The 21,060-nt window shown below is 46.9% G+C and overlaps 1 protein-coding gene and 1 non-coding gene across 12 annotated transcripts; both read left to right on the top strand.

Moving 5' to 3' along the window:
• Nucleotides 1-512: 512 nt before the first annotated feature.
• C5ar2 (complement component 5a receptor 2) lies at nt 513-10,080 on the top strand. 11 transcript variants are annotated; one of them, XR_881730.3, is made up of 3 exons: nt 2,303-2,374; nt 6,693-8,246; nt 8,285-8,847. XR_881730.3 is itself a non-coding variant. In NM_176912.5 (2 exons), the coding sequence occupies exon 2, from the start codon at nt 6,709-6,711 to the stop codon at nt 7,741-7,743; it is 1,035 nt and encodes a 344-aa protein (NP_795886.3). In that variant the 5' UTR covers nt 513-644; nt 6,693-6,708; the 3' UTR covers nt 7,744-10,080. The 11 variants fall into 11 exon arrangements, 10 of the variants coding, with proteins under 10 accessions (NP_795886.3, XP_011248896.1, XP_006540116.1 ...); NM_176912.5 differs by lacking the exon at nt 2,303-2,374 and adding an exon at nt 513-644 and having other exon boundaries at nt 6,693-10,080; XM_011250594.2 differs by lacking the exon at nt 2,303-2,374 and adding an exon at nt 683-727 and having other exon boundaries at nt 6,693-8,847.
• On the top strand, nt 9,803-9,929 carry LOC115486844. Its single transcript, XR_003947191.1, has one exon. It is a non-coding gene; the product is annotated as a U6atac minor spliceosomal RNA (small nuclear RNA).
• Nucleotides 10,081-21,060: the final 10,980 nt, after the last annotated feature.

The following is a 21,060-nucleotide window of genomic DNA, read 5'->3' as shown; positions in this document are numbered from 1 at the left end:
TCCACAGGCATGGTGTGTAGCACGCAGATATACAGACAAACCACTCATGCACCAAAGGCAAAAATAAATTAATCTAAAAGAAAGGAAGGAAGGAAGGAAGGAAGGAAGGAAGGAAGGAAGAAAGAAAGAAAGAAAGAAAGAAAGAAAGAAAGAAAGAAAGAAAGAGAAAGAAAGACAGGAAGGAAGGAAGGAAGGAAGGAAGGAAGGAAGGAAGGAAGGAAGGAAGGAAGGAATTGGACATACAGCAGGTGGTGGTCATGTTGAGAGACCCCCACCCCAGGTGACTCCCAGGCAGGTCAGGGTTAAGCAACGCAGCTCAAAACAGAAGTTTGCAGAGTCCAGGGGATTGCCAAATGTGTGGCCTGTGGAATCTGCTTATGTCAACAGGGTTGGAAGGGGAAGTGAGCAGGAAAGGAAGTGGGCTGAGAGCTTGGCGGACTCTAGTGTGTTCTTTCTCCTCCCCCAGCCCCAGCCTTCTGGACCCTTGGGTCTTACACACCTATCTGTTCTTCAGATGCAGGGCTCCAAGGCCTGGGGCCAGAGCCGCCTTCCCTTGTAACGGTGACCTCCGGGAGCTCACATCCAGGAAGCTGTTACATTGCAGTAGAGTCTTCTGGGATGAAATATGAGGGGCTGGGAGACGGGTCAGTGAGTAAAGTGTTTGCCATTTAAACATAAGGATATGCGTTCCAGCCCAGGCTATGGATTTGCCTGGTACAGAGGCACGGTGGGTTGTGTTTGTAACCTCAGCACGGGAGAGTGAGACAGATGGATCTCTAGGGCTTGCTGACCAGCAGGCCTGGGTTAATCAGTGAGCATCTAGAGCAAGTTGAGAGCCTTGGTCTCTAAACACAAGGTGGAAGGAAAGGGAGGGCCCTGGAGAGGTGGTTCATAGGTACCGCTCTCAGCAGCAAGCACTCTCACCTGAGGAGCCCTAGCCCTAGCTCTACTACTGAGCCACACTCCCAGCCCCTCATTGGTGAGTTCTTGGTTCTGTTGAGCCAGGCCCCCAATCCTTTGCTGGAGGATTCTAGGCAAATATCCTAACACTGAGCTGTGCACTGCTCCAGACCTTTTATCATCTTGGCACATCTGTTGACCAGGTAAGTCTCCCATGTTGAGGTGTGGAGAACACTGAGGCCTTTCAGGATGAGAGAGAGAGAGGAGAGGCCTGCATCACAGAATCTGTAGTGCCTTGACCCAGAAGCAATTTCCTCTAACAACATGACTTTATGCTCTAAATATCAACAGAAGAATTTGTGACCGCATCCTTCTCAGCCTTAAGCAAGGCTCAGAGAGAAAGACGACCATCAGGAACTGCTGAGTGACGAGAGTCCATGTCAGGGTTGAGGCCATGTCCTGCTCGGTGTCCTAAGCCTGCACCATGCTGTAGGTGTATAGTTTAAGACAGTGTACTCTAGGGCACACTTTAATTCCCACAATTGGGAAGCTGAGGAAAGCAAATCTGTGAGTTTGAAGTCACTCTGGCCTACGTGAGACCCTGTCTCAAACCCAACCCAACCCAAATCAAACCAAACCAAACCCAGCCACTATAGCCAACTTCTTTTTTGTTCTTGTCATTACTACTACTACTACAAATAATAATAATAAATATCTAATAATAATTTTCACTTTAAATATCTGTGCACATGGGCCTGTGAGAGTCACAGTTTGTATTTGAAGGTCAGAGGCTAGCCTTAATTCTAGAGCTTTCCTTTCTACTTTGAGACAGAGTCTCTTGTTGCTTGTAATGGCAAAGGCCAGCTGGCCCACGTTTCCAGGGATTTTGACTCCCTGGCTGTCTTCCTTTCTGAACGCTGGCATCACATACATATACTACTGAATGTGGCTATTATATGGGTTCCAGAACTTCAACCTCAGGTCCCCATGCTTGTGTGACGAGCACATTCCCCACCAATCCACCCATGGGGACCGGACAGATCTCTCCCGTGAGCTCCCCCTTGCCTCTGCCTCCGGAGTGCTGGAGTGACAAGCATGTTCTCCTATGCCTGCTGTCTTCCCATTTTACAGGTAAAAAAACCAGAGGCCCAGAAAGGGGACAGGATTTGCTTATTTTGGGGCATGTGGGGGTTTGAGACAGGGTTTCTCTATGTAGTCCTGGCTGTCTCTCTGTGACTCTTGGCTGGCCTCGAACTCAGAGACCTGTCTGAGTGCTGTGATCAAAGGTGTGCGCCACCACTGCATGACAGGACTTGCATTTTATGTTCCCCGGAAACCTCAGGCCCTGGGCTCAGCTTCTTGATCTTTCTGAGGAGGGTTCATTCTGGGCTATCATCCTCACAACATTTGAGGAAGGAAAGATCTTTAAGAGTCTGTGGCTGGCAGGAATGAGAGGCAGAGAACAGCGCAGCCGGTCAGTGGAGGGTTAGCAGGCCGCTGGTGATTACTGCAGAATCTTAGGGGTCCTTTAGTGCCAAGGGTGGGTGGGAAGTGGTTTCAGAGATAGCCCTCCAGACCTTGCTGTTCAAAGCCCACACACCTCTGGCTTCCAGGAAGCTGATAGTAGTGAGGCTGCGGGTGGAGGCACACACTTTCGGCTTTTCCGACCTTTCTGTCTGTGGGTTAATTTGTGACTCACGGGGAGGAAGAAAAGACAACTATTTCCCTGGGGCTAGCGGAGGCCACGCCTGTTTTTCCTGGTTAAGAAGGTTGCGCAGGGTCCTCAGAGAATCCCATAGGATCTGGGGAAGGGTTGCATTGCTGAGACTCAGGCCCGCTACTGTCCCTGGTGGAGAGACTCTGGGCTTCCTTGCGGCTGCTGAGGTCTGCTGTGCTTGTGCATTCGGCCAATTTGGGACCAGTCAGAAGAGAGGTGAGGAAGGGAGGCATAAAGGAGGTTGCGAGAAGGGGTGGAGAGGCTCATAATGTTTGCCTTAGAAGCTTTCATTTTGAAATCTTGGGAGTCAGAATTAGCATTCCAGATTATATATGTTGTATTTTCCTGAGACAAGAGCTCATGCTGTCCAGGCTGACCTCAAACTCACTATGTAGTTGAGGTGATCTCGAACACCCGAGTGTCCTGCCTCCACCTCCAGAGTACAGGGATCATCAAACACAGGTTATGTAGTGCTGGGAGCAGAGCTCAGGGACTTTGGCACTCTACCAACTGAGCCACACCCCCAGCCCTGAATCATATAAAATAATCTGTTTCATTACGACATTTATATTATATATGAATGTTCTTGAGTTTTGCTCAAATTCACCACCATCTCTTTTCTCATCAGCTTGTATGTTGTTGTTGTTGTTGTTATTATTGATACAAAATATCTCTACGTAGCTCTGACTGTCTTGGAATTCGTTATGTAGACAAGGCTGGATTCACAGAAATCCACCTCCCTCTGCTTCCAGAGCACTGGGATTAAAGGCATACTCCTGGCTTATACTTAAAAGTGGCAATTTGGAGCTGAAGAGATGGCTCAATGGTTAAGAACATGCAATGTTCTTTCAGAGGTCCTGAGTTAGGTTCTCAGAACCCATCTTATCAGTGGCTTACGAACACCTGTAACTCCTGCTCTAGGGAGTCAGATGCCTTCTTCTGGCCCCAGCAGGTAACTGCACACATGTGGCCAACACTTGTGTGCATAGACATATGTAAAATAATGGCAATAATATTTTATGTATTGTGTATAGAGCCAAACAAATATAAATGATTTACTGTAAAAGAAAGCAATGTCACTGGGTGCAGAAGTGTCCATTTGTAATCCCAGATGAGAAGGCAGATAAGAAAAGAAGGTTTCTTTTACTCTCTGGCCCATCTGTTGAGCCAGTTGGCAAACTTGAGGTTCTGTGAGATATCCAGTCTGAAAAAATGTGGAGGGCTGGAGGGTGTGGCTCAGTGGTAGACCCCCTGCCTAGAATCCCCCAGTGAGGGGCTGGGGGCGTGGCTCAGTGCTGGAGCCCTTACTTAAGTTGGAAAGAGGGAGAAAGAGGGAGAAGGAGAGGGGGGAGAGGGAGAGAGAGAGAGAGAGAGAGAGAGAGAGAGAGAGAGAGAGAGAGAGAACATGAATTCTGGGAACCATCCTTGTCTCTCTTTACAGAGGAAATACCATAGGCTGATAGTGACTGAGTACAGAAACTGTCCCAGACTATTATCAGTAGTAGCTGTGAAGGGTGGGGTCAGAGATGGGAAGAGAGGTAGTGATAACAGCAGTTCACACACACATACACACACACACACACACACACACACACACACACACACACACACACAAACACACACACGAGCAGGCACACCCTGTCTGCTGTTTGCTGTGGACGAGCACTGTGGCAGCCTGTCTCCATAGCAGATCCGCTAACTACACTGACTATCCGCAGCGCTCGCTCTCCCAGGTGGGGTCTGTGATTATCCCTATACAGGTACACAGAGATTCCGCAGCTTGTTGAAGGCCACACAGCTATTGAAGCTTTGAGTTTTTGTACTCTTGTTATGCTCTATATTGCTTGTTTTGTTTGTTTGTTTTGAGATGAGGGTCTTAACTTATAGCCCAGGTTGGCCTCAAAATCATGGCATTTCTCCTGCTTCAGCCTCTGAGTGCTGGGGTGACAGGTGAGTTTTTGTTTTGTTTTGTTTTTAAACAGGTACAGTTTACTTTAAGGAAGGAAAACTACTCAGAAAAATGGCTTGGCCTCATAGCTGGCTACCTGGCAGAGCTGAGAGTGTCCCAATTTCCGTTCTGTCCTTCCTGTTTTAACAGTGTTGGCCAAGGCTTTGGGCAGTGCCAGACAACCCATAAATAGTCAGATGAGAGCTGCAGGTTCCAGCCACTCCAGACATGGGGTTGGGTGTCCCCTCCCGCCCAGGTCCTGTCCTTCCCCGCCTGCTTTGTGTCTTGTGTGTGTTTCTTAGGCTTTAGTTCTTCTGTCCCACCAAACTGGTGAGCTGGGTCCTAGAGGAGGATGTGCACAGACAGAGCCAGCCGTGACTGCGGGTCAGCTCAGGGCCACGGGGATACACGGCTGACTAGCTTCCCAGTTTCTCACATCTGGGGCCGGTAATATTTCTGGACTCCCTAGGGACACGCTGCAATTCAGTTCTGTCTTCTTAGCTGAGTGATTTTAACTAAGTTACTCACCCTCTCTCTGCCTCTTTAGCTGCAGAATCGGCTTACCAAGACTGTATCAAAACACAGTGTTGAAAGGTGTTTGGGGCCAGGCCTTGCACGTGCACAAAATGGTGCCCTCTAATATCCTAAAACTATTATTATTATTTTATTAGGTAATTTTGTGTCTTAGTTAGGGTTTTTATTGCTGTGAAGAGACACCATGAGGGGCTGGGGGCGTGACTCAGTGGTAGAACACCCACCTAAAATTCCCCAGGGGCACACGCAACTCTCTCTCTCTCTCTCTCTCTCTCTCTCTCTCTCTCTGACAGGGTTTCTCTGTGTAGCCCTGGCTGTCCTGGAACTTGCTTTATAGACCAGGCTGGCCTCAAACTCACAGAGATCCCTCTGCCTCTGCTCCAAGTGCTGGAATTAAGTTGTACACCACCACTGCCTGGCTAATTATTTCTATCTTAATAGTTTCTTTTCCTGTTGCTTGTGATGAAATACTCCACAGCCAGATGTGGTGGCACACTTTTTTATCCCAAGACACTTGGGAGGCAGAGGTAGGTAAATTTCTGTGAGTTTGGGGCCATTCTGGTCTACATAAAATACTCTTAAAGGGCTACTTAAGGGAGAAGGTACTTATTATAGATTATTATATATTATGTCATTATATATTATATATAATCTAGAGAATTAATATTATAATATTTCTATAATACATACTATGTAATATAATATTAATATCAATACAATTATATTATCTACTATTCATTATACATTAATATATATTATATGATTTTGTTAATATTATACAATATATAACAATATTATATTATTAATGATATTATTACCAACATATAAATTAATATTATTAATATATTATTTTCATTTATATATTTAATGTATATAATATAAATTATATTAATTGCAAAAATTAATAAGATTATAAGGTTATTGATAGTTATATTAATAATATTGTATATGATATACTAGTATATATTACCACATATTATTATAGTCAGATTCATAGTTCCAATATCTTGTCCATTATGGAGGGGAATTCAAGGCAATAGGAGCTCGAAGTAGCTGATCACGTTGAAACCAGTCGAGAAACACTAGTGGTGATTGCATGCTGCTGCCCACGTTTTCCCCATTTATTTTTATCTCATTTAAAAAAAATCTTCATTTTTATTTTCTGTATGTGTGTGAGTATGTATGTGCTGCTTGGCAGACATGTGGAGGTCAGAGGACAACTTTTTAGCACCCTTTCTCCTCTTTCACCGTGTGGGTCTTAGGGATTGAACGCGGGTCATCAGGTTTGGTGACAAGCACCTTCACTTGCTGAGCCATCTTGTTGGCCCTCTTTCTCCAGGATCCCAGCCAGGGATCTTTCCACAGTTAGCATGGATCTGCCCACATCAATTAGCACAATAAGACCAGACCTCCGTGGAGTTCCTAGAGGCTCATCCCTTAGTTGGCAATAACCGGCACAGAATGCTGGTACCCTGGAGTGCAGGCACCCTGCGCCACAGTGTTGGTGTCTCTAGCATGGAGCCGCTGGACCCGCCTTGCCCGGGGACAGCAAAGCTGGAGTTTTCCGTTGACTTTCCCTCCTGTCCCCTGCAGGTGTCTGGGGGCCAGAATGATGAACCACACCACCAGCGAGTATTATGACTATGAGTATGACCATGAACACTACAGTGACCTTCCGGACGTGCCCGTAGACTGCCCAGCTGGCACCTGCTTCACTAGTGATGTCTACCTGATAGTCCTGCTTGTGCTGTATGCAGCCGTCTTCCTGGTGGGTGTGCCAGGCAACACCCTGGTGGCGTGGGTGACCTGGAAAGAGTCCCGCCACAGGCTTGGGGCCTCTTGGTTCCTGCACCTGACCATGGCCGACTTGCTTTGTTGTGTGTCTCTGCCCTTCCTGGCTGTGCCCATCGCCCAAAAGGGCCACTGGCCATACGGGGCGGCAGGCTGCTGGCTGTTGTCCTCCATCACCATTCTGTCTATGTATGCCAGTGTGCTGCTCCTGACCGGCCTCAGCGGAGACCTCTTCCTACTGGCTTTCAGGCCCTCCTGGAAGGGTGCAGATCATCGAACATTTGGGGTGCGTGTGGTCCAGGCCTCCTCCTGGATGCTGGGCCTCTTGCTGACTGTGCCTTCTGCTGTCTACCGTAGGCTGCTTCAGGAGCACTATCCTCCCCGACTTGTGTGTGGCATAGACTATGGGGGATCGGTCAGCGCCGAGGTTGCCATCACCACTGTTCGATTCCTCTTTGGCTTCCTGGGGCCATTGGTGTTCATGGCCGGTTGTCACGGCATCCTCCAACGGCAGATGGCCCGCCGCCATTGGCCCCTGGGCACAGCTGTCGTGGTGGGGTTTTTCATTTGCTGGACCCCTTATCACGTCCTGCGGGTAATCATTGCAGCGGCTCCTCCGCACTCCTTGCTCCTCGCCCGGGTCCTGGAGGCGGAGCCTCTGTTTAATGGCCTGGCCCTGGCTCACAGTGCTCTCAATCCCATAATGTTTTTGTATTTCGGAAGAAAACAACTCTGCAAGTCACTCCAGGCTGCATGCCACTGGGCCCTGAGGGATCCACAGGATGAGGAAAGTGCGGTGACCAAGGTATCCATATCCACCAGCCACGAAATGGTGTCTGAGATGCCGGTGTAGGCAAGAGGGCTTTGGATTTCCTAGGCCATCGCACAACTGTGCAGCTTCAAGCATAGCTGGATGCAGGAGCTCGGAGATGGCTTTTGTTCTTCATTCAATATTCATTGTGCACTTGCTCGTTCAAAACCCTGATATAAAGGTCCCGGGCTGACAGTGGCTGGAGCCAATTCCTTCCCCAGGAGTTAGCAGTTTACACAAGAAGACGTATAGGAAACACTTGACGGGATATGGACTATGTCAAGGTTGAGATGTTCCATAGAACCCAAAGAGGGTGCTGGGGAGACTGCTCGAGTGCCTGCTGTACAAACCAGGACCTGAGTTTGAGCCCCACCACCTTCACAGAGCTGTGTATGGTGATTCACCTCTAACCCCAGCACTGAGGGAATAGGTGGATCCAAGGGGTTCTCTGGACAAGTGGTCTAGCCCAATCAACAAACCCCTGTCTCAAGAAATAGAGTGGAGCCAGGCACGGTGGTGATAACTTTAATTACAGCATTTGGGAGGTAGAGCCAGGCTAGCCTGATCTACATAGTGAGATCAGGCTAGCCTGATCTACGTAGTGAGGTCCAGATGGAGATTTGGGAGGTCGAGCCAGGCTAGCCTGATCTACATAGTGAGATCCAGGTGGAGAGTAGCAGATGAAGACATCCAGTCTTAACCTTAGGGACACACACACACACACACACACACACACACACACACACACACTACACAGGGTTGGACAGCCTAGGTCAGGTAGGCTAGCACCCTGAACAACGGGTAATGACTGAGCCAAAACCTGACTAATGGACCTGAGCATCCATGCTTAAATCTGGGGAACTATTCCAAGCAGACAGAGCAAACACAAAGGCCTTGCTCTGGGGTATCTCTTCCAAGAAGCCTTCCCTGACTTGCATCCCTCCCAGAAACAAGGGTTCTTCCTATCTTGCAATCTCTTCAACACAAATGCCCAGATAAATCCTAAGTCCCCTAAGAGTGAGAGAGGAACTCACTCTATCTTTTATATTTTGGTATTACATTTAATTATTTATTGCCTGTGTCGGAAAGCATGGAGGGAGTAGGGGTGGGGTGGGACGATGGTTAGAGGACAACTCTTTCCATCATATGGGTCCTTGGGATCGAACTCAGGGTGTCAGGCTTGGTTGTAAGCACCTTTACTGGCGGAGCCATCTCACCAGCCCCAAACTCCTCCGTCTTGTCTCTTTCTCCCCTCCTCTGTCTTAGAAAGTACTGCATTTCCTCTGTCCACACTCTGATTGTTTTCAACTGCTCAGTGGGCCTGTTTGTGTTGCTGGTGTCTTTTTTGTTATTTTCGAGGATCTTTAAACTATTTTATTTTATTTTTTTTTAAAAATCATACAGGTATATGCTGTACATTGAGTAGATCCCCACCTTACTCCAGGTTTGCAGAACTTTAACGCCTATGGCATACTGTGTCCAGCCAACTCTCCCCCACAGATCCCTAGGGCCTGGCTTTGGTCTTGGTTTTCTTTTTTGATTTTTTTTTTTTTTTTTTTTTTTGAGATAGGGTCTCATAGAGCCCAGGATGGTTTTGAACTCACTATGAAGGGGGTGACCTTCATCATCCCCTGAATGCTGGGATTATAGTCTGTATCACCACACGTTAGTTTATGGGGTGCTGGTGATCAACCTCAGGGCTTCATGCATGCTAGGCACATGCTCTATCAATTGAGCGACATCTGGATTTCCTCACAGGGGGACTCTAGGAAGCTGTCCTGTTACTGAGCTCCACCCCAAACCCTCCTTGAACAATGTATACATCTGTCTGTCTGAAAAGTTCAAAAAAGTTTTGGTTAATTTACTGGACCAGAGAGCCTCTTCAGAAGGTCTTTTAAATTTTTTCTTTCTTTCTTTTTTTTTTTTTTTTGGTTTTTTGAGACAGGGTTTCTCTGTGTAGCCCTGGCTGTCCTGGAACTCACTTTGTAGACCAGGCTGGCCTCGAACTCAGAAATCCACCTGCCTCTGCCTCCCGAGCGTTGGGATTAAAGGCGTGCGCCACCATTGCCTGGCAAAAATTTCTTTTTGAAAGTACACTTTGGTGTTGTATGAAAGGAGAGGTTAGCACTCCCCCTTGACAAGGATGGAAGAGGCCTTGGGCCTAACAACACACATACGGTTAAGGCATTGCCTATTACCTATTTCGTGGCATCTAACAAAATAAAAGAAAAAACAAAAACAACAAAAAAAAAAAGAAGAAAAGGAAAGTACACTTTGAGAGTTTCTATTTAATTCTTTAGTCTTAAAACAATGAAGGAGAAATTTCATGAGATCTTCCAAATGTATTTTCTGTGTAACTATACATAAAATCTCTTGATGTTAAAAAATACTGTGTTTTGTTGTTTATTCTAAGCTTTCTCTGGTTCAGACGGCTGTGCAATAATTTTTCCAAACTGAAACAAGTTACACTGCTTAAGAATCAGGATGTAAACAACTCACAAGTCTCAGGATATTCCTGAAACTGACCACATACACCAGGTCCCTTCTTCCCCAAGTGCTGTAGTTTTCTTTATGCTGCTGTAATAAAGCACTCGGACCAAATCAGTTTAAAGGAGCAAGGAGTTTATTTAGCTTACACTGCTACATCATAATTCCTAATTGAGGGGAGTCAGGACAGGAACTTGAATACAGAAACCATGGAGAAGCACTGTCTGCATGCTAGCTCTTTGCTCATGCTCAGGTCGCTTCCTTACAGACCCCAGGGTCACCTGCCTAAGTATGGTGACACCTACAGTGGGTTCATCCACTCACATCAGTCAAGACATTCTCTCACAGACATAGCCACAGGCCAACCTGATGAAGGCAAGTCTTCAGTGAGGTTCCCTTTACACAGGCAACCCCAGGTTGTGTCAAGCTGGCAGTAAAACTTAACTAAGACACCAAGCTCATTCAAACAGTGTCTTGGAGTTTTATTGCTGTGAAGGAACACCATGACCACAGCAACTCCTAGAAAGGAAAACATTTTATTGGACTTTAGTGACACCCTTACTTTGGACTGTCAATCAGTTCCCTATATGGCAGGAGTAAATGTTTGTTCATGTCTCTCCAGAAATAGCCATACAAGAGAGACTTATTGGGCTGGAGAGATGGCTCAGTGGTTAAGAGCACTAACTGCTCTTCCAGAGGTCCTGAGTTCAATTCCCAGCAACCATGTGGTGGCTCACAACCATCTATAATGGGATCCAATGCACTCTTCTGGTGTGACTGAAGAGAGTGACCGTGCTCTTAGCCATTGAACCATCTTTCCAGACATCCCTCAAAAATTTTTATTTCTATTTATTTATCAGTGTGTGCATGTGATGTCACATACACGCTGTGGTGCACAAAGGACAACTTTCAGGAGTTGGCTTTCTTCTTCCATTCTGTGGGCATCAGGAATTAAATTCAGGTCTTCAGGTGTAGTGCAAGGGTTTTACTCGATGAGCCATCTTGCCAGACCTCTGCCTTATTTTTTGACAGTGTCTCTCTGGGGCTTACTGAATTATCTAGACTGCTCGAACAGCAATCTCCTGTCTCCACCTCCTCAGTGTTGGGACTGTGGGTGTGTGAGATGGTGCCTGGCTTTATATGAATGACGGAGATCCACACACAGGTCCTCCTCTTTGTGTGTTGAATATTTTACCCACAGAACCATCTTGTAGCCCCCATTTGTGTGGTTTTTAAAATCTGTTTTCTGAGACAGTGTCTTTCTCCATTAGCCCAGGCAGGCCTTCAGACTCATGCCAGGCCTCCTTTGCCAACCTCTAGAGTAAGGACAGGGTTACGTGCCCACACTGCCACAGCTGGCTTGTGCTAGTTTCTTAACATACACATACTTCTTTACGTTTTCAGTGAATCACAGTTCACTATTTTCCCAAGAACTGCTTGCTGTGCAGTAGTGCTGGTGGTGGGTGGTGGCTTAGCAACAGATTTGATATGTCCATCATTTTTCTTTTTTTTTAAATGTAGTTTTCCAGGTGATGGTGGTGCACACCTTTAATCCACTTGGGAAGCAGAGACAGGTGGATCTCTGGGTTTGAGGCTGGTCTGGTCTACAGAGTGAGTTCTAGGACAGCCAACGCTACCTAGAGAAACTCTGTCTCAAAAACCAAAACAACCAAAACAACAACAACAATTTAATGTAGTTCTTCCTTGAAAGATTAAAATTGTGTTTAGTGTATTCTGTTGATTATAACGGATTTGTATCCCATGTGAGTTGTTTTCCGTGTGTGTGTGTGTGTGTGTGTGTGTGTGTGTGTGCTACCCATGGAGGCCACTAGGGGGCATCAGATTTCCCCAGAGCTGGAATTACAGGTGGTTGTGAGTTTGCCTACTGTGAGTGCTGGAAACTTGGATTCTCTGCAATAGCAGCCATCTCTCTGTCTGTTTTCCAAATGTTTGATACTGCTGTCTAATTTCTCACTGAACATTCACCCCTATCTGGTGTGGGAGCTTGAAAGATATGTACCCCATAAGCACGTTTATTTGGCGAGTTTGTGGAACTTTTAGGGGGTGGAGCCTGGCTGGAGGAAGCCTGGAGAGTCTACAGCTTTGCTCCACTTCCAGTTAGCTATATATACCACTGAAGATGTGACCTCACTTCCTGTTCTGGCTGCTTGCTGTCAAGCCTCCCCCGCCAGGATGGACACTCCATTTGAAGTGGAAACACAAATAAACTCTCTCTTCCATATATTGCTTTTGGGTATGGTGTTTGATCATAGCAATGCAGTCACAAAGACTTTCTTAGTATGTAGTTCAAACTTAAGTTAGCTTGAACATCCACCCATTATGTGGAAATACAAAATCCAAGATGCCCCAAAGTCCAATTTTTTTTTGAGACTTATGTAGATCAGGCTGGTCTAAAACCTTGAAATGTAGCTGTGGATGACCTTGAGTTTCTACAGGAGTGAGTCACCGTGCTCCATGTCCTAGGTCTTAGCAACCCTCATCTCTGGGAAGAGACACTGCTAAGAGTTTTAAATGACCAAGGTGGAAAGCAGTCAGGCATGGGACTGGAGCAGAAGCTGAGAGCTTTACATCCCGACTGAGAGAGAGAGAGAGAGAGAGAGAGAGAGAGAGAGAGAGAGAGAGAGGGAGGGAGGGAGAGAGAGAGAGAGAGAGAGAGAGAGAGAGATTGAGACTGGGCTTGATGTGGGATTTTGAACCTCAAGTCCTATCCTGAGTGGCACACCTCCTCTAAGGCCACACCTCCTCCAAGGCCACACTTCCTAATCCTTCCCAAACAGTTCAACACATGGGGACTAAGCATACAAATATATGAGTTTATGGGCATTTTTCTCATTCAAACCACCTACCACACCCAGTTTATGCATTGCTAGGGATGGAACCTCAAACCTTGTGCATAGCAGGCAAATGCTCTACTGACTGAGCTACATCCTCAGGTCCCCACAACTTTCTGTACTCTGACTAGAAGAGCAAATGGAAAAACTCACACCAGACCTCATAGGACAGGTTGCAGGTGTGATGACTCATGTCTACAATCAGAGCACTCAAGAGGAAGGGGCAGGAGAAGTTCAAGGTCACCCGTGGCTAGTGAGTTTGAGCCCTGTGCTACAGAAGACTCTGTCTCAAAACAAAAACAAACAAACAAACAAACAAACAACCAGAACCTTAAGACTAGAGGGATGGCTCAGCAGTCAGGAGCACTGGTGTTCAATTCCCAGCACCCACAGATGGTGGCTCACAACCATCTGTAATTCCAGTGTTGGGAGATACAGTGACCCCCCTCTGGCCTCCTTGAGCACTGCATGCACATGGTGCACATATAAATATGCAAACACTCATAAGAGAAATAAGCATTTCAAAACAAAACAAACACCAAACCTAGACCAAAACCAAACCGCCTAAGTAACAACAAAACCCACAGCCCCCCTCAAACCGTGGTGTAAAAGCAACCTTCAGGCTTGTGGTAGTTAAATAAGAACAATCTCCAGAGACTCGTACATTTGAATGCTTGGTCCACAGTTGGCGGAACTGTTTGGGAAGGATTGGGAGGTGTGGCTTTGTCGGAGGAGGTGTGTCACTGAGGATTGGATCTGAGGTTTCAGAAGCCTACATTACTCTGCAGTTGGTGCTTTACCTCCCCCCCCCCCCCCCGCCTTCTGCTTGCAGATCAGATGTAAGCTCTCAGCTAATGTCCAGTGCTATGCTTGCCTAGCTGCCTGTTGCCATGCTCCCTGCTGGGCTGGTCATGGGTTCACCCTTTAAAACTCTCAGCAAGGCTTGATTACATGATTTCTTTTATAAGTTGGCTTGGTCATGGCATCTCATCACAGCAAGAGGAAAGTAACTGAAACCAGGACTATGAGGAGGTAATGTAAAGGAATAAATTCTGTATTCAGGCTTGGGTCTCATCTCTAAAGTATCTCGCTTTATATACCTATGCTAATATTTCAAAATCTGAAATATTAAAAAAGCTTAAATCTGAAATGCTCTGGTCTCAAGCATTTTGAATAAGGGATACCCAACTCATATGGTCCAGACAGAATAACTTTCCCATCTTTCTATCTTGGTGATCACACTTCTAGTGGCCAGGCCTCAACTCCCTACCATCTCCTCTACCATCTCGCAGGCTTGGCTGACATAACTCCTTGTAGCTTTTATTTCTTCCTTTATTCCCTATTTTGTATGAGTTCTTCTCCTAACTGTCTCGTAACAGTATCTTCTCTGGCTCAGCTCAGCTTCTCCTGGCTCAACTGCCTCTTGTTTTCGCTCTGCTCAATCTCTTTTCTTCTATCTCCTGGACCCTACTCCTGCCCACTTCCCTTCTGCCACTCTCTGCTAGCTTTTTATATCCTCTCCTGTTCCCAGAAGCCCAGGGGCAACCGGAACTGAAGGTCAAAGGGTCAAGCAGTTCTAATGTGTAAGCATTCCCAAAGAGTCAGGTGACTAGCCATGGGGCCAGGCACGGAAAATAAACACTACATTTTCTCCTGCTTGTTTTGTTGGGAACATGCAAAAGAAACTTACTCTAAGTACGACCATTTTGTCTTCAAACTCCATTTGATCCTAGGGAGAAACTAAATTCAAGGTTCCAGGCCCTAAGGCAGCTGGGGACTTCCCAACGGCAGAACAGCTTCTGTTGTAAACAGCTGTCTGAGTCCAGATGTTGCAGGGACAATGTCTCCATCTTGCTGGCCGGGTCAGATGAGTTCATGTTCCCAGGCCTAGGAACGAACTCCTACCTCACTTCTCCAAATGTTTTCTTAACTGTCTGTTAACAGGTAAAGAATATAGAAATTAAATCAAGGTGCATACATTATAAAAACATATAACCAATTGCCTATTATGCCCTAATTAACTGCATGCAGCTGACCTGCTCCTTCGTCCTCTTATCACTCTGAGCTCTGGACCTAACTAGGGGAATAAATTAAGGACCTGGAAGCCAGGTGCCTTGGATACGGCCCAATCTCCAACAAGTACTCCCTTGCTTAACCCACAATGTCAAAATACGACTGGAGAGCACTGCAGCTCCCCTCTGCCCCCAGCTCCCTCTCTCCTTAAAAACATTGTTCAATCTCCCTTTGGGATGCAGTTCAGATCCCAAACTGCATTTACTTTCCTGAGTTCTCAGAAAATAGAGCTTTCATTTTTACGCTTCCCTACCCCAAGCCCAACAGTTCTAGCTACTCGTTATGCAGTTCTGAAGCGGCTTCTCCGTTTCCTCTAATGTCCTTTTCAGGGTTCCCAGGGGTCTGATGTGATCCTTTTGTTGATCAACTCAGGAGCAGATCCACAACTGAGAGAGGAACCTAACAGCAGCACTTCTCTTTCTGGAAGTGTGGGTTCTGTTTCCTTTTGTATTCCTGGACTATCTTATCTTCTAGCATCTTGTGTTCCGGAGTTTCTTTGATGGAGTCTCTCAATATCTGCTCCAGCTCTGTGAACCTTTGGCTTGCAGACCCACATTGGGCTTGCAGGATGCTGCATTCAGCATAGTCTATCTTAAAGTCCAGCTCGTGGATCTGTTGTTATTCTGCATTGTGGATGGCTCTGTGTTGCAGGAGACCAAAGTCCTGCTCATAGGCCTGTCAGTGCTTAGGTGCTGAACATTTCTTGCCCAGGCTTTTCTGGCTGGCAGTGGAAGGCAGTGTGGCTGGCCAGGCTTTCTTCTTTGCTGTTTTTGGATGGCTAAGATTTTCAGAAACTTCCCCTACTCAACTCTGAACTTTATCAGTTTTGATGCTATCCACAGCTTTTGTTTCCTATAGAAATATAAACAAATCTGCATCCCCAACGAAAATCATTTGCTGGCTTCCATTCTGATGTGTTAACACATGAGAATGTAGTATACAGGATGATTCAATTACACAGTTTGTTCTTTTTTGTTTTTTGTAATCTAGTGTCTCTCAGATGCTGTTGTTCCTTTTTCATTAACGTTCAGAAAATTTAAAGTTAACAGAACACTATTTAGTCTATCCCTGGGTTTTTTATTCTCCCCTTTTGTTTTATAAACATTGCTTTGAAGGTGCGATTAGCTCTTTCTAGAACTGCATGTCCTGCCTTCTGTTTTTTTATTCCAGAGCTTCTCTATTTCCACCCTCATTTTTGTCCAGTTGCTCAGTCAGTGTTTTATAAACAAAACATCCCAAAATGAGAAAAAGGAAAAGAAAAAAACTGCTGCTAAAACCATGCTGGGGATGTCCCAACAACAGCCTCAGGAAACACCCTGTTGGCTTTTGGAAACAAAATAACTATCCCTCCTTTTCCTGCCTTTTGCTCCACTGTACTTGAAATCAAACCTCACTTTCTGCCTAGCCACCATTGGTGGCCACTTGTCTTTTAATGTTTCTTTTCCCTATAAATAGGTAGCCCTATGTCTGGCCAACTGTAGCTTTTATTTTTCTTTAGCTACTTTGTGGGTTCTTCTCCTGTCTCGTAACAGTATCTTCTCTCCCCCAGCTCAGCTTCTCCTGGCTCAACTGCCTGTTATTTTCAATCTGCTCACTCTTTCTCTGCATCAACTGGCTGCTCTAATCCTACTCTCTGACACTACTCTTCTGCCACCTGGACCCTACTCCAGTCCTACTACTCTGCCTCCTGGGCCCTTCTCTCTGTCTCTCAGGCTCTGCTGGCTTTTAAAATATCCTCTTCTGTTCTTAGAAGTCTAAGAGGCAACTGACACTAAAGGTCATAGGGTCAAGCAGTTCTAGCTTAAGCATTTACAAACTGTGAGTGGACTAGTCTTTGGGGGAATCATTTAAAGGGCCAGGAACATAAAATAAATCACATTACAGCCCCTCTGTTCAGGGCCCACTACTCTGCTCTTCTTTTTCCTCATCTTGGTTCATGTAATGGCTATTCTTGGCTGCCAGCTTGACTACATGTGTAATGAACTACAATCCAGAAATGGAGGGCATACCTGTGAGATATTTTTTGCTTGGTTTGAAGTAGATGGATCCACTCCTAGTCTACCTTTAAGGTAGGAAGACACACATCTTTTGATTCCAGTTTTGTTTTGTTTTTTTTTTTCAAGACAGGGTTTCTCTGGGTAGCCCTGGATGTTCTAGAACTTGCTCTGTAGACCAGGCTGGCTGCAAACTTACAGAGATTCATCTGCCTCTGCATCTTAAGTGCTGGGTGTAAGTGCTCCTGTTCAAATGGATTACCGATCTGAGGGGAGAAGGTATCTCAGTGTAAGGGCATCCTGAGACACGGGAGGTCAGGAGCCTTATAGCTTTGAGACTGCACAGTGTCCCAATGGAAGGGCATCCTGAGACATAGCTATGAGAGGAAGCCTCCTCAGCAGAGTGTTACAGCTTCCAGGGGAGGGGGTCCCCAGCTGAACTGAGGAGCTCAGAGCCCCGTCCCTGATCCTTCTCTTCACGTCTTCTCTTCATTGCTTCTTTTCTATGTCTGAAAAGAGAGTTACATCACAGAGAAAATCTTACGAAAGAGATTTATTGGAGGGTCCAGCGAAGAGGGAAGAAGCCAGGGGTGGCTGCCCTCTGCTCCCAGGAATGGGCAACAGGGAACTGGACAAGGGCAGGGCTTATATAGGATTTCTTAGTGGGCAGAGCTTTTCAGGGCAGAGATTTCCAGAGTGAGGATTTGAAGTGGGAACATAAGGGTTCTTTGAAGAGTCATTTGTGTTGGAGGGGGTTTTGCTGGGGCAAACACGTGAAGGAGTGTTTTCCTGAAGCAGACACAGGTGAAAGACTAAGGCAGACTCCTGAAGGAATGTCTAGCTGAAGCAGACACAGGAGAAAGGATGTTCTCTGCTAGAGCAAGCACGTCAAAGGACATACGATAACGGATTCTTTGCTAACAACATGTATGTGTTGGTCTGCCTTACACTGGGTAGTTGAACTGCATTTGTCAGGACTCCGTAGAGAGATATGCAGCAAAAAACTTCTGGTGATGTGCCATGGTTTCTTGCTGCTTCCGTGAACTCGGGCTGATTGGCACAGTGATGTCAGCTGAGATAGATGCACGTGCTGAGGCAAGACCCATGGAGGACACGTGATGTTTGGAGAGCATATAAAAAGGACTAGCTGGACAGTGATGGAGGCTGAGCTAGGCTTGCTTATAGAGCTAGCTCTCCAGCACTTCTTGGTCTAGCTTCTTCACTGGTCTTCACTTCCCTGAGAGAGGCACAGTTGAGAACTTCTCCTGGCCTGCCTCCTGGTCCCTCCAGCTGACTCATGCGGAGGCTGAGGCCTGGCTGTCTCTGCTAGGTAGTGCCACCATTGCTGATCTGTGTTTGCTATCCCCACTCTCAGTGTTTCCATGAAGTGTTTGCAAATGGATCTAGCTGCCACTGCTAACCTGTGAACTGAACTGCCGATTTCCAGACAACACAGATGAGAAATCTCCAAAGAACCCTTTAAGATAAGTTCATTTCTCACACTCCCCCTCCCCCTGCCCCATATACTTTCTTTTCCAGTACCTCTGGTGGGTGGTGGGCTATAAGAAAGTTAAAGAGTTTAAGAACCATCATTAAAAATAGGATTTGAAAAAAATTAAAGTTACTAGGATTGGTGTAAATCCTGAGCTTGGGGGGACTCAGGTATTGGTGGGTTTTTATGAGAAGCTCAGGGACTTGTGGGTTTTCCTGTTCAGGGATTGGGGGCTTTTTTCACTGCCTTTCCCCTGCATGGGGCCCATGGATTAGGATGGGAAATTGATCCCGTCCACAGGTGGCTCTGGCTGAGGCTCCATCTCTCGGGATGCTGCTCAGGAAGGCTGGAAAGGAGGTACTGCTACTGTGGACAGCTCCCGTGGGACAGCTCCTGCAGAGTGTTTCACCAAAGCTGTAGTCTGCGGCAGGAAAGGTGGACCACTGTGAACAGCTCCTGTGATGGCTGCAGGCTGCAGAGATGTCATGGTGCCACCATTTTGATAGGAGCTACCATTTTTGACAACTCCTGCTAGGGCAGGTGGCTGTAGGCTGGGATGGGAAGGAGTGGCTAGCTGCCATTTTGACAGATTTTGCAGCACCACTGCCCTTCCTTGATCTAGGTCTTGAAGAGTGAAGACACCACTTTTGATCTGGATCTTGAGGTGAGAAAACACACCTTTGATCTGGGCCCCGCCTTCTCCTGGGAGTCTATATAAAGACATGGAAGAAGGATGCTTGCTTTTGGTCTTTGTCTGCTTTCTCTTGCCTTGCTAGCAAGTCCATTCCTTCTCTGGCATTAGAGCCCACTTTTTTTGGAATTCTGCAGGGCCGTGGGTGTGGGAGAAAGAGGGGAGTGGGAAAGAACCCGCGTCCTGCCAGCGTTCCGGTGCTCTGGGCAGGCGCACATGGGAGGAGTGCCGCATGCTTTCCATGCGGCCCCGGGTGGGTGTCTGGCTGTGGGAAGCCAATGACCCCACTCGGCGGTGGTGGACAAGGGGCAGTCCTAGGCACCAGGTTCCCAGCCTCCAGCATCCCACGCTGGATACCACGGAAGAGCTGAGAATAGAATGGGGGCTCCGGGGCAGCACTGAGCCCTGGGGCCAAAGGGAGGAGAGGGCAGGAGGAGAGGGCAGGGGGAGAGGAGGCGCTGGATGGTTTCCAGGCAGGCGAGAGTCCTTGGTCCGCTCCATGGCTGGAGCACAGGATGGCCTTCCGGCGGGAGGTTGGACATGGCTCTTTAGGGGAAAGCCTATCCCATCGTTCAAGCACGGCGGGCCTTGATGAGCAGAGACAGTCTATGGTTTTAGAGCTTTATTGTAGAAAGGCAGAGGGAAGGAAAGAAGGTAGAAGGAGAGAGAGAGGCCGGCCATGGCCACGTGGAGAGGGAAGGGAGAGAGAGGAGGAGGGCTAGAGAGTAAAAAAGGTGAGGGCTAAAGAGAGCAAGGAGGGGCCAAGCAGCCCCTCTGATAGTGGGCTGGGCTATCAGGTAACTGTGGGGAGGAGCATACCTGGCTTAGTCAGGTAACTGTGGGGGTGGAGTCTAGCCAGAATGCCAGAAGCTTGGGACATTGTCTGCGTGACTGATAGTCACAGAATTATGGAGTTGGGGGCTCTGTGGTGTCAGGCACCTGTCTCTGGGAACGTGGCTTGCTTTTCTGTCCCTTGTAGAGTTCTCTACTGAGTCACTGGAACAAGCCCCACTCAACCAAAATAGGCTGCCTATCACAGTCCCACAGAATTCCAGTGTCCTGGTTTCAGCATCTACTGAAGACCAGCTGAGACAGCCAGTCTTATGGACTGAGTGACTTCTGGGTTCTTGGACTTTCTGTTTATAGCCAGCCATTGTTTAGTGGTTGGACCCTAACCTGTAAGACATTCTAATAATCCCCTTTCTATATATTATAGACAAAGAGATTCAGTCTGTAAATTCCATTATTGTAGAGAACCCTGACTAACACAATTCGCCATTGTTTGTTTTTCATATGGACAGCAGATACTGTCTACAATGCTTCCTCTGCTGAAACTCCTCCATGGCTCCCTTCCACCTCAGCTCCCAAGCCTGAGTCCTAGCCCTGGTGTGTGTCTACGATCCACCCTATTTCTCTGTCTCATTGCCAGGCTGCTTCCTCCCCTCCGTCTTCCGTGTTCCTTGTTTGCCTAGCTTAGATGAGGCCTAGGGACCAATCCTTTGCACCAACTAAAATAGCTGGTGTTGATACAAACGTGGGAGACCAGAACTCAGACGGTGGAGACAGGAGGGCCAGGAGTTCAAGCCCATCCTCAGTTACATAAGAAGGCTAGCCTAGGCTACATGAGGCCCGGTCTCAAAAAAAAAAAGGTGCATAAACTTTCTTTTTACTGCTTGCTGTGAATATAAGTCCCTTGGTAAATCATTGATTTAGATTATATGCTTCCAAATGTCTTTTTTTTCTTTAAATGTTTGTTTGTTTATTATATGT

This window comes from Mus musculus, chromosome 7 (assembly GCF_000001635.26).
Source record: "Mus musculus strain C57BL/6J chromosome 7, GRCm38.p6 C57BL/6J".
Taxonomy (NCBI): domain Eukaryota; kingdom Metazoa; phylum Chordata; class Mammalia; order Rodentia; family Muridae; genus Mus; species Mus musculus.
The sequence above is the reverse complement of the archived record's forward strand: the minus strand, read 5'-3'. Positions and strand labels throughout refer to the sequence as shown.